We start from the raw sequence: 12,911 nt of genomic DNA on the forward strand, positions 1-12,911 counted from the left end.
GATAGACAAGCAGACAGACAGACAAGCAGATAGATAGACAAGCAGACAGATAGACAAGCAGACAGACAGACAAGCAGACAGATAGACAAGCAGACAGACAGACAAGCAGACAGATAGACAAGCAGACAGGGACGGAGGAGAAGAGCAGAGAGGGAGTGTGTGACTCAGAGAGAGGAGGAGAAAAGCCACTGTCTCTAATTTATCTGCAAAGGCACTAATAGTGTCCTGAATGACTGCACTAATTACTGCTGTTTTTCTCACACACTCATACATTACACACATCACCATCACCTTTCTTCTGAAGCGTATTGCATACGGGGGCAGACTTATATTTTCTTGCAGATTACTTTTTTATGCGTTTGGAAGAGTCATCGCCTTTTCGCCTGTGCATTGCAACTTGACTTAAGATTCCTCTGACTCGCTGCCTTCATCACTGAATAATGCTATGAATATTTATAGTTTAGTAAGTCTGGAACTATCTTCATAACTAAGCCTGGTTTGGTCCTGATATGTAGCTAGTGATGAATTCTTCTGCAGTCATTGAGGCTTATCCATGCTGCAGCAGCATTACACAGACACACCCTAATAAGACTCAGAGACTAGGTCAGGATGAGGGGAACTCTCTTCCACTGGAAGAGACAATATGCTAAGTCATGACATTCACTACAGACCGTTGCAATGCAGGAGAGAAGACACTAAACAGTGTCATTATTTTTTTCAAAAGGCCTCGAGGCTAAAGGCAGTGCAAGTGTAGTCCATTATAAACATACAGGCACTCACATACACTTGTCTGGAGGTGAAACAGACAGCGCTGGTGTACTTTATCATCCAAGCGTTGTCCTGTCCGTTCACTGTCAGACTGTATTTAAATAAACATGATTTGGCTCTGTTGGAGTTATTAATATAACAGCTGTATCTGTGTCTTACACACACACACACACACACACACACACACACACACACACACACACACACACACACACACACACACACACACACACACACACACACACACACGCACGCACGCGCTCGCTCGCTCGCTCGCGCAATAGACAGCGTTTAACATCTCTGTCTATCTTTGACTTGTATAAAACTGTTGAGACAGATTTTCATCACAAAACATGATATGCTAATGCATTTCTCCCCCTTCTTTTCCCTCCCTCCCTCCCTCCCTCCCTCCCTCCCTCCCTCCCTCCCTCCCTCCCTCCCTCTGCAGGTTGTTTTCAGCTATGTAACGTGTTTCGTCAGAACATGGAGATCGACCAGTGTCTGCTGGAGTCTCTCCCGTTTGGCCAGCGCCATCGGCTGGTCAGGAGAATGCGCTGCGACCAAATAAGGGCGTACTACGAGCGGGAGAAGACCCTGCAGAAACCGGGAGGCGGAGGCGGAGTCAAGGTCAAAGCCCCGCCCACCAGCCACAGGAAGAGGCACCGCATTCGCTTCAGCCTCGGTGATGTCATACAGGACGCCATCATACGGCACGATGACAAAGAAGGTGGGTGTGTTTATTTCTGTGTGTTTGAGGGCGTGAGGGGAGAGAGGGAGGGAGGGGGAGTGTTAGCTACACTCTTTGAAAAAAGGGTTCCATAATGGTTCTTTGGCTGTTCCAATAGGAACCCTCTTTGGTTCCATGTAGAAGGTCCTACAGCCGAAGAACCATTTTAGGTTCTAGTTAGCATACTCCCACTTGAGTGTTAAAGCTAGTTTTGATCTATTTCCAGGGTTAATATCTATCAGCAAAACTGTTCTAGATTTGTGAAGCCGATGGCATCATATATGAGTTCAATAAGATTCCATTTGAACTATTGAGTTCTGACAGTTCTATGAGCTTTGAAGCAGTGCAAACAGAATAGGCAGTGGAGGGTTTCAGCTTGTGAGTAGTACTGTAGTACTGAGTAGCACTGAGTAGTACTGAGTAGCACTGAGTAGTACTGAGTAGCACTGAGTAGTACTGAGTAGTACTGAGTAGTACTGAGTAGCACTGAGTAGTACTGAGTAGCACTGAGTAGTACTGAGTAGTACTGAGTAGTACTGAGTAGCACTGAGTAGTACTGAGTAGCACTGAGTAGTACTGAGTAGTACTGAGTAGTACTGAGTAGCACTGAGTAGCACTGAGTAGTACTGAGTAGCACTGAGTAGTACTGAGTAGTACTGAGTAGTACTGAGTAGCACTGAGTAGCACTGAGTAGTACTGAGTAGCACTGAGTAGTACTGAGTAGTACTGAGTAGTACTGAGTAGCACTGAGTAGCACTGAGTAGTACTGAGTAGCACTGAGTAGTACTGAGTAGCACTGAGTAGTACTGAGTAGTACTGAGTAATACTGAGTAGCACTGAGTAGCACTGAGTAGTACTGAGTAGCACTGAGTAGCACTGAGTAGTACTGAGTAGTACTGAGTAATACTGAGTAGCACTGAGTAGCACTGAGTAGTACTGAGTAGTACTGAGTAGTACTGAGTAGCACTGAGTAGTACTGAGTAGCACTGAGTAGCACTGAGTAGTACTGAGTAGTACTGAGTAATACTGAGTAGCACTGAGTAGCACTGAGTAGTACTGAGTAGCACTGAGTAGTACTGAGTAGTACTGAGTAGTACTGAGTAGCACTGAGTAGTACTGAGTAGTACTGAGTAGCACTGAGTAGCACTGAGTAGTACTGAGTAGCACTGAGGAGTACTGAGTAGCACTGAGTAGTACTGAGTAGTACTGAGTAGTACTGAGTAGCACTGAGTAGCACTGAGTAGTACTGAGTAGTACTGAGTAGCACTGAGTAGCACTGAGTAGCACTGGCTACATGAGACCTGTTGTCTCTGCACTTACATCAATCTCTGCAAGGCGGGGGACCCTTTCAAAGGGTGTGTGTGTGTGTGTGTGTGTGTGTGTGTGTGTGTGTGTGTGTGTGTGTGTGTGTGTGTGTGTGTGTGTGTGTGTGTGTGTGTGTGTGTGTGTGTGTGTGTGTGTGTGTGTGTGTGTGTGTGTGTGTGTGTGTGTGTGTGTGTGTGTGTGTGTGTGTGTGCAGCAGCTGGGAAATGGCAGATGGATGTGTTAAGGGTGAGTAGTGGCCATTTGCTTTACAGTATTAGCTCATTCTTCACACAGGCTAGTCAGGACACTAACTCCTTCAGACAGACAGACAGACAGACAGACAGACAGACAGACAGACAGACAGACAGACAGACAGACAGACAGACAGACAGACAGACAGACAGACAGACAGACAGACAGACAGACAGACAGACAGACAGACAGACAGACAGACAGACAGACAGACAGACAGACAGACAGACAGACAGACAGACAGACAGACACTCATGCAAACACACCTAGCTAATATACAGAGCCAAATGCAGCTCTTGGGAGACAATCAGATGTAAGTATTAAGGGATAAGTCATGACAACTGCGCAACAATCACAGAGCTCAGATGTTATTGGTTCAGCCCACGTCACCTGTTTCTGCCTGAGACTTTGCAGCGAGGATTAGCAGTACCGGTATTCTGACTTTAGTCTAACTCTCCAGGACAGTTGGGCAGATTTACTTTTTGCGTGGTGTGTGTCTGTGTGTGTGTATGTGTGCGCATGTCTCCGTGCTCGTATGTCTGTGTGTGTCTGGAACCCCCCATTCTAACCACTAAGGGTTTCCTTATTAGGGATTCTGCCGAGGCCTCAGAGGGGAGAGAGGGAGCTCTTTTGAGCCTGACTCTAAATCAGGCAGGGATCTGAGGGAGAGTTAGAGACTACCATTAAAGCCACAGGCCCATACACACAGAACTGCAGTCAAACACACTGTATGTCTTCATGAAGTATCATTACTACTGAATACTCTATGAGGCTCAGGGGAGGCTTGCTGCGTTTGCTATAGAAACACATTTATCTCACTATGGCCTCCTCTCTCCCTCTTTCTCTCTCCTCTCTCTACTTCATTTCCCTTAATCATTCTCTCTCTTTCTTCATCTCTCTGTCTCTTTTTCTTCCTCTTTCTCTGACTACCCTTTCTCTCCTTATTTCCCTCTCTCCATCCCTCCCTTATCTCTCTATCCACCCATGCTCTTGAATTGCCAGCCGTTTTCCCAGCTGCCCTGTCTGACCTCCCAGCAGCCATTGCAGGTTACTATGCTAATCTCCCTCCTTTGGCTGCCAATGAGCTTCAGTTGGGGTCCTTGAGAGCAGCTGGTGTGCCCATGCCACTGCTCAACAGAAACCTGCCCTTTGACTGGACATGAATCGCCACTGTTTACCCCCGACTAGAAAGCCTAATCACCATTTCAACAGCATGGTAGAAGACTGGCACAAGACTGGCTGTCGTTATGGTGGGTATAGTCATCTGCCAACCAGAGGTCTGACTAACTAGACTTGGAACACTCACGGCCAGGTTGGTCAGTGTTGTTAGAATAAGGAATTAGAAATAGTAAGAATAGTCATTTTAAAAGGATCTCTATGGTGTTGGACAAGATGTTGTACTGCAGTCTGGATGTTCCATGGATAGGCTACATTCAGTGTAGAAGGTTACGTGATGAATAGTCTAATTGGACTCCATTGGACTGAATTGCATGTTTGTTGTTGCTGCTATTAGTGTATCTTTGATGCTCCTACGTTCATCTTTGGTCTGTTGACTACCTACTCCTTATTAAGGAAACAGTGTCATTCTGTCTGTGTGGTGTTACTTGGAGGCAATGTGTATCTGTTCGTCTGTGCCAATTACTGTGTGGGAATTTACAGTAGTGCTTTGCAGAATGTTTCTGTCTCCATCCAACTTCATTCCATATCCATTTATATGCAGGGAACATGTTCGCCTCAGGACAGCTTCTTCCGAGGAGGGATCTGGGAACATTTCTGGAATTTCATCCTTGGCAAAATCCTTAATCATTTTTGGAGTGGAGGAAATGTGTAAATACACCCCATGTGGAAAGGCCTAGGGGTGCATATGGGGAGGTAATTTAGGGGGCTTGCCTTTGCCAAGCTTCCCAAACCCTGTAAAACCGGAATACTGGACTCAGCGCAAAACATGAGGAGGTGGGAGGATGTGTAGAAAACAAATCTATGCTTGGTATTCCACAGGGACCTCAGCTCAGCCTGTTGTTCTTAGTGATGAGATCAGCTCCTCTGTTCTGGAGATGATGGTTAGAAATACAACTCTCATAGTTGAATGTAGCTGATTGGGTTTTCACTTTGCTTTATTTTGCGAATGCCTTTTCTGGTGGTGAATCTCTCATTGAAGTGAAAAGCCATGAAATGACAGCGATAGACTGTGTCCAAACGGTTTATCTAGCCACAGCGAGCCATGGGGATATTATGATGCATGACTGTGCAGTGTCTGTGGTATGAATGTCTTCTGCATTAGATGTGTTAGGTCCTTGTCATAAACACCCCACCTCCCTCTGTAATTACTTTTATTTTTGAATTTTCGGCATCATTCGTTCTTGATTGATACAGTATTGGCCACTGAACCAATAGAGTTGAGAAAACAACAGCTTGTAACGTGACTCGTTAACATTTGAAGGACGCAGTGTATGTGTTTGGCATCTCTCTCTTTCTCTCTCTCCGTCTGTTTCTCTATCTTAATTAAACTTAGTCAGTATGGAGCTGGCTTTGGGCACAGATTCACAGATAGACTAGAAACACACTCTGCTGACGAGGCAGGATGGTAATAAGAGATCGACACACACACACTCACACCCGCACAAAACACACACACACACACACCCACACCCACCCACACACACGCCTTATCAGCAATCACTGGCAGAATATCACATGGAAGCAGATAGGAAAACAAAGAGGGACAGCGAGGGGAGGAGGTGATGTGGAGCGGGGTAAAGAGATTGAATGGGGAAAATGTGAAAGGGGAGGAGAGAGGGCTATGAGATCAAATAAGTAGAGAGTGAGAAACAAAGACAAGGAAACATCTGGGAGGGATGAATGAGAAGAAAAAGAGACAAAGACAGACTGAAGCCCTATTTATCAGCCTGATTCCTCCCTGCCATATGTAAACGGGGACTTGCATGCGTAGTGACATTTGGTGAAATTGCCTTTCTAAAGTCATCTCTTAACATCATCAGTGGAAGGCACGGCTGTGACCGGAGCATCTGTTCCCCTTCAGAGGCATGGAACCCCAAATCAATTCCCATCATGTTGTTACTGTACCATTCCAGAATGATATGGAATATTCCAAGCTGGGGTGTGGTTGGTATATAGCTGTTGTATTGAAGTGGTATTGGATGTTACATTCCCAGCAAGCATCATATCTCTGATGAGATTGAGTCTATACTAATGATTTTTATTCTCTTATATGAGGTTAGAATGGGGTCTGGTAGAGAGATACACTACATGACCAAAAGTATGTGCTCGTCGAACATCTCATCCTAAATCATGGGCATTAATATGGAGTTGGTCCCCCCTTTCCTGATATAACTGCCTCTACTCTTCTGGGAAGGCTTTCCACTAGATGTTGGAACATTGATGTGGGGACTTGCTTCCATTCAGCCACAAGAGCATTAGTGAGGGCGGGCACAGTTATAGGCGATTAGGCCTGGCTCGCAGTTGGCATTCCAATGCATCCCAAAGGTGCTCGATGGGGTTAAGGTCAGGGCTCTTGTGCAGGCCAGTCAAGTTCTTCCACACCGATTTTGACAAACCATTTGTGTATGGACCTCACGTTGTGCACGGGGACATTGTCCTGCTGAAACAGGAAAGGGCCTTCCCCAAACTGCCACAAAGATGGAAGCACAGAATCGACCAGAATGGGATTGTATGTTGTAGCGTTAACATTTCTCTTCAGTGTAACTAAGGGGCCTAGACTAAACCATGAAAAACAGCCACAGACCACTATTCCTCTTCCAACCAATTTTTCAGTTGGCACCATGCATTCGGGCAGGTAGTGTTCTCCTGGCATCCACCAAACCCAGGTTTGTCCGTCGGACTGCCAGACTGTAAAGCATTTGCCGGTCCCATTCTGTGAGTTTGTGTGGCCTACAACTTCGCGGCTGAGCCGTTGTTGCTCCTAGACGGTTCTACTTCACAATCACAGCACTTACAGTTGACTGGGGCAGCTCTAGCAGGGCAGGCATTTGATGAACTGACTTGTTGGAAAGGTGGCATCCTATGACAGTGTGACATTGAAAGTCAGTCTTCAGTAAGGCCATTCTACTGCCAATGATTGTCTATGGAGATTGCAGGGTTGTGTGCTCGATTTTATACACCTGTCAGCAACGGGAAATACACTCATTTGAAGGGGTGTCCACATACTTTTGTATATGTAGTGTATAGATATTACCTGGGTATGACAGAGTGGCTCTCTCCCCAGCTGCAGTTAACACCTGATAATCATAATCTAGTCTTTGTGTCTCAATGTCTATAGACACCTGTTTAATATTAGCTAATCTACCCTTTGTTACTCCATATGATCTAACCCAAAGAAGATGTTTTAATATCAGATTTATACATCGTGATGACATGATTATGTGATTGTGTTGTCATTGATTTATTAGTTAGATTTCATCATACATCATATCAGAGTTTGATAATGGTTGAGATTCTTTTTCATTGTTTGCACTAATACTGTACAGTAGCATCAGCATCAGTGTGTGGGTGGGTGTCGTGCCGTGCAAGCATTACACGTTCAACTGAGACGTCCTGTCGCTTAATTAAGACAAGTGTGATTACATGTGGGAAGGAGTGACATATCTTTCACAATCTGAAGAAGGGAAATCACCCTCTCTCATCCTCCTCCTTCTCCCCTCTCCCTACTCTCCTCCTTGTCTTCACCTCTCCTCCTCTCTCCCTACTTTCCTCCTCCTCTCTCCCTCTTCTTCCTCATCATCTCTCCCTCCTCTCCTCCTCCCTCCATCCCTCCCTCCTCTCCTCCTCCTCCTCTCTAGCTCCTCTCACACTCCTCCTCTTCTCTCCCTCCTCTCCTCCTCTTTCCCTCCTCTCTCCCTCTTCTCTAAATCCTCTCCTCCTCCTCCTCCTCTCTCCCTCCTCTCCTCCTCTCTCCCTCTTCTCTCCATCCTCTCCTCCTCCTCCTCCTCTCTCCCTCCTCTCCTCCTCCTCTTGACTCTGTCCTTTATTGATCAACAGGTATAGATCTCAACAGACAGACAGACATGCAGTGTGTAGTCTAGCACCAGTACCACTGTGTCTGTAATCAGCTCTCTGAGATTGAAGGAGGTAGAAGCACTAATAGCCTCCGCTGTCAGGGATTCATGTCTTCATCACCTCAGAGTTTAGCACCACACACACCTTTGTAAAGACAAATAGCCTACATTCACAGTTGCACTAATTGCATGTCAGGTTGGCATTTATTAGGATGACTCATGTACCAGAGACAGCTCTGCAGAGTGGTCACTAGTGGGAACAGCCACAAAGTCATAAAATCAGATTTTAAACAAGACAATCTGGACAATCTCTTTCTAAAATTATCTGCTGAAATTGTTGCAACCCCTACTACTAGCCTGTTCAAACTCTCTTTCGTACCGTCTGAGATTCCCAAAGATTGGTAAGCTGCCGGGATCATCCTCCTCTTCAAAGGGGGAAACACAGACCCAAACTGCTACAGACCTGTATCTATCCTACCCTGCCTTTCAAAGGTCTTCGAAAGCCAAGTTAACAAACAGATTCCCGACTATTTCGAATCCCACCATACCTTCTCCGCTATGCAATCTGGTTTCAGAGCTGGTCATGGGTGCACCTCAGCCACGCTCAAGGTCCTAAACGATATCATAACTGCCATCGATGAGACATTACTGTGCAGCCGTTTTCATCGACCTGGCTAAGGCTTTCGACTCTGTCAATCACCACATTCTAATCGGCAGACTAAAGAGCCTGGTTTCTCAAATTACTGCCTCACCTGGTTCACCAACTGCTTCTCTGATAGAGTTCAGTGTGTCAAATTGGAGAGCCTGTTGTCCGGACCTCTGGCAGTCTCTAACGGGGTGCCACAGGGTTCAATTCTCGGCCCGACTCTCTTCTCTGTATACATCCATGATGTCGCTCTTGCTGCTGGTGAGTCTCTGATCCACCTCTACGCAGACGATACCATTCTGTATACTTCTGGCCCTTCTTTGGACACTGTGTTAACTAACCTACAGATGATCTTCAATGCCATACAACTCTCCTTCCGCGGCCTCCAACTGCTCTTAAATGCAAGTAAAACTAAATGCATGCTCTTCAACCGATCGCTGCCTGCACCTGCCCGCCCGTCCAGCATCACTACTCTGGACGGTTCTGACTTAGAATATGTGGACAACTACAAATACCTAGGTGTCTGGCTAGACTGTAAACTCTCCTTCCAGACTCACATTAAGCATCTCCAATCCAAAATTAAATCTAGAATCGGCTTCCTATTTCGCAACAAAGCATCCTTCACTCATGCTGCCAAACATACCCTAGTAAAACTGACCATCCTACCGATCCTCGACTTCGGTGATGTCATTTACAATATAGCCTCCAAAACTATACTCAACAAATTGGATGCAGTCTATCGCAGTGCCATCCGTTTTGTCACCAAAGCCCCATACACTACCCACCACTGCAACCTGTATGCTCTCGTTGGCTGACCCTCGCTTCATACTCATTGCCAAACCCACTGTTCCAGGTCATCTACAAGTCTCTCTTAGGTAAAGCCCTGCCTTATCTCAGCTCACTGGTCACCATAGCAGCACCCACCCGTAGCACAGGCTCCAGCAGGTATATCTCACTAGTCACCCCCAAAGCCAATTCCTCTTTTGGCCGCCTCTCCTTCCAGTTCTCTGCTTGCCAATGACTGTAACGAACTGCAAAAATCACTGAAGCTGGAGACTCATATCTCCCTCACTAGCTTTATGCACCAGCTGTTAGAGCAGCTCACAGATCACTGCACCTGTACATAGCCCATCTGTAAATAGCCCATCCAACTACCTCATCCCCATACTGTATTTATTTATCTTGCTCCTTTGCACCCCAGTGTCTCCACTTGCACATTCATCTTCTGCACATCAATCACTCCAGTGTCTAATTGGTATATTGTAATTACTTTGTCACCATGGCCTATTTATTGCCTTACCTCCCTTTTCTTACTTCATTTGCACTCACTGTATATAGATTATCTTCAACTGTATTATTGACTGTATGTTTTGTTTATTCCATGTGTAACTCTGTGTTGTTGTATGTGTCAAACTGCTTTGCTTTATCTTGGCCAGGTAGCAGTTGTAAATGAGAACTTCTTCTCAACTAGCCTACCTGGTTAAATAAAGGTGAATAGACTTTTCTTTTTTTTTACCTAGCCTGAACCTTACCCACACTGCTAACCCTAATGCCTAACCCTAACCTTAAATTAAGCAAATTGTTGTGTTCATGAATTTTACGATACAGACAATTTTGACTTTGCAGCTGGCCCATCTAGCGGAAACCGCCCAGTTCTGCTTCTAGGACAAGATTAATTACAATAAACCTCAGCCTGCAGCTTGAAAACATGGGGTACATACAGCTAGCTTTATTATTGTCCATCTTGAAGATCGTCCTCACCCCCCAGACAGCTCTGGTACAGTTCTCTGTCTGTCAGAGCTAGAAGCTGGCTGGTTGTCACTGCCACACATCGATCCCTTTCCCAGGGGCCTTTGTAATGAAAGGTTCTGGTCGTGCTGTGACATTGGGCCAAAACCTCTCTATTGATGTAATGAGAGAGAAAGAGAAAGAGAGAAACCAGCAATCTGTCTCTCAAACAAAAGGCAATGACTGACTCTCTGTGAACCTTGATCTGTTTCCCAAACAAGGAACAGATCAATGTTTTTAACTGCATCTAACCAATGTGTGAATTTTGCCGGATACAGCACTTGAACAACATGAGGAGTGTAGGGATAAGGAAAATAAATACTTGAACTCATTTGTTGTTAGATTTGCTCAGTGCAAATGTAATTTAGATTTCATTTCTTAAAGATGCACTATGCATGAATCGCTCCACCATTTCCTGGTTGCTAAAACTCTAACAGTTCGCCTAATTTCAGTTTATGTGACAAAACAATCAAGTATAGTGTAGAGCAGGTATTCCCAAACTGGGGTACGTGCAATGCCCTATTCTCCTCCTCCTCTCTCACTACTCTCCTCCTCCTCCTCTCTCACCACTCTCCTCTTACTCTCCTCCTCCTCTCTCACTACTCTCCTCCTCCTCTCTCACTACTCTCCTCCTCCTCTCTCACCACTCTCCTCTTACTCTCCTCCTCCTCTCTCACTACTCTCCTCCTCCTCCTCTCTCACCACTCTCCTCTTACTCTCCTCCTCCTCTCTCACTACTCTCCTCCTCCTCCTCTCTCACCACTCTCCTCTTACTCTCCTCCTCCTCTCTCACTACTCTCCTCCTCCTCCTCTCTCACCACTCTCCTCTTACTCTCCTCCTCTCTCACTACTCTCCTCCTCTCTCACTACTCTCCTCTTACTCTCCTCCTCCTCTCTCGCTACTCTCCTCCTCCTACTATCTCACTACTCTCCTCCTCCTCTCTCACTACTCTCCTCCTCCTCTCTCACTACTCTCCTCCTCCTCCTCTCTCACCACTCTCCTCTGATTCTCCTCCTCCTCTCTCACTACTCTCCTCCTCCTCCTCTCACCACTCTCCTCTTACTCTCCTCCTCCTCTCTCACTACTCTCCTCCTCCTCCTCTCTCACCACTCTCCTCTGACTCTCCTCCTCCTCTCTCACTACTCTCCTCCTCCTCCTCTCTCACCGCTCTCCTCTTACTCTCCTCCTCCTCTCTCACTACTCTCCTCCTCCTACTCTCTCGCTACTCTCCTCCTCCTCCTCTCTCACTACCCTCCTCTTACTCTCCTCCTACTCTCTCACTACTCTCCTCCTCCTCCTCTCTCACCACTCTCCTCTTACTCTCCTCCTCCTCTCTCACTACTCTCCTCCTCCTACTCTCTCGCTACTCTCCTCCTCCTCCTCTCTCGCTACTCTCCTCCTCTTACTCTCCTCCTACTCTCTCACTACTCTCCTCCTCCTCCTCTCTCACCACTCTCCTCTTACTCTCCTCCTCCTCTCTCGCTACTCTCCTCCTCCTACTCTCTCGCTACTCTCCTCCTCCTCCTCTCTCGCTACTCTCCTCCTACTCTCTCCTCTTCCTCTCCTCCTCCATATAAGACAGAGATGGATTGAGTGGGAATTGAAGTGTATTTGGATCCCATCCTCATATTAAATCAAATCAAATGTTATTGGTCACATACACATGGTTAGCAGATGTTATTGGTCACATACACATGGTTAGCAACTGTTAATGCGAGTGTAGCGAAATGCTTGTGCTTCTAGTTCCGAAAGTGCAGTAATATCTAACAAGTAATCTAACAAATTCCCCAACATGGAGCAGCCTAGATACACCCACTATGTTTCAGTCCCTCTTCCCCTCTCCCTAGAGGCAGAGCTACAGTATAGCTGTATACTTATCATTAAGTCAGCTGACATAGCTCTCAGGGCTGTAGTGGAGCATCACGTCTATTGTATATCATTAAGTCAGCTGACATAGCTCTCAGGGCTGTAGTTGAACATACTGTAATTGTACACCAGTGGCTCGCTAATGTTGTGGAGACTGGAGGGCCTCTGCCAGGTCTGACACATTTTTACATTTACGTTTTAGTCATTTACAGATGCTCCTATCCAGAGCAACTTACAGGAGCAATTAGGGTTAAATAACTTGCTCAAGGGCACAAAGACAGATTTTTCACCTAGTCTGCCCGGGGATTTAAACCAGCGACCTTTCGGTTACCGGCCCAACACTCTTAACCGCTAGGCTACCTGCCGCCCTATAGTACAAGGACAGTCCCCCTGACTGGAATGAGTGGAGACATGTCCCCCTGACTGGAATGAGTGGAGACATGTTCCCCTGACTGGAATGAGTGGAGAAATGTTCCCCTGACTGGATTGAGTGGAGTAATGTTCCCCTGACTGGAATGAGTGGAG

General features: G+C 46.2%; 1 protein-coding gene across 1 annotated transcript in view; it reads left to right on the top strand.

The window, feature by feature from the left end:
- Positions 1–1,251: 1,251 nt before the first annotated feature.
- Positions 1,252–12,911, top strand: part of LOC120058102 (unconventional myosin-XVI-like) — a 121,651-nt gene continuing 109,991 nt past the window's right edge. The window contains exon 1 of the mRNA XM_039006577.1: positions 1,252–1,495. Coding sequence (XP_038862505.1) covers positions 1,252–1,495 — 244 coding nt within the window. The remainder of the gene's footprint in view (positions 1,496–12,911) is intronic.

The sequence above is a fragment of the Salvelinus namaycush genome, chromosome 13 (genome assembly GCF_016432855.1).
Source record: "Salvelinus namaycush isolate Seneca chromosome 13, SaNama_1.0, whole genome shotgun sequence".
Lineage (NCBI taxonomy): Eukaryota > Metazoa > Chordata > Actinopteri > Salmoniformes > Salmonidae > Salvelinus > Salvelinus namaycush.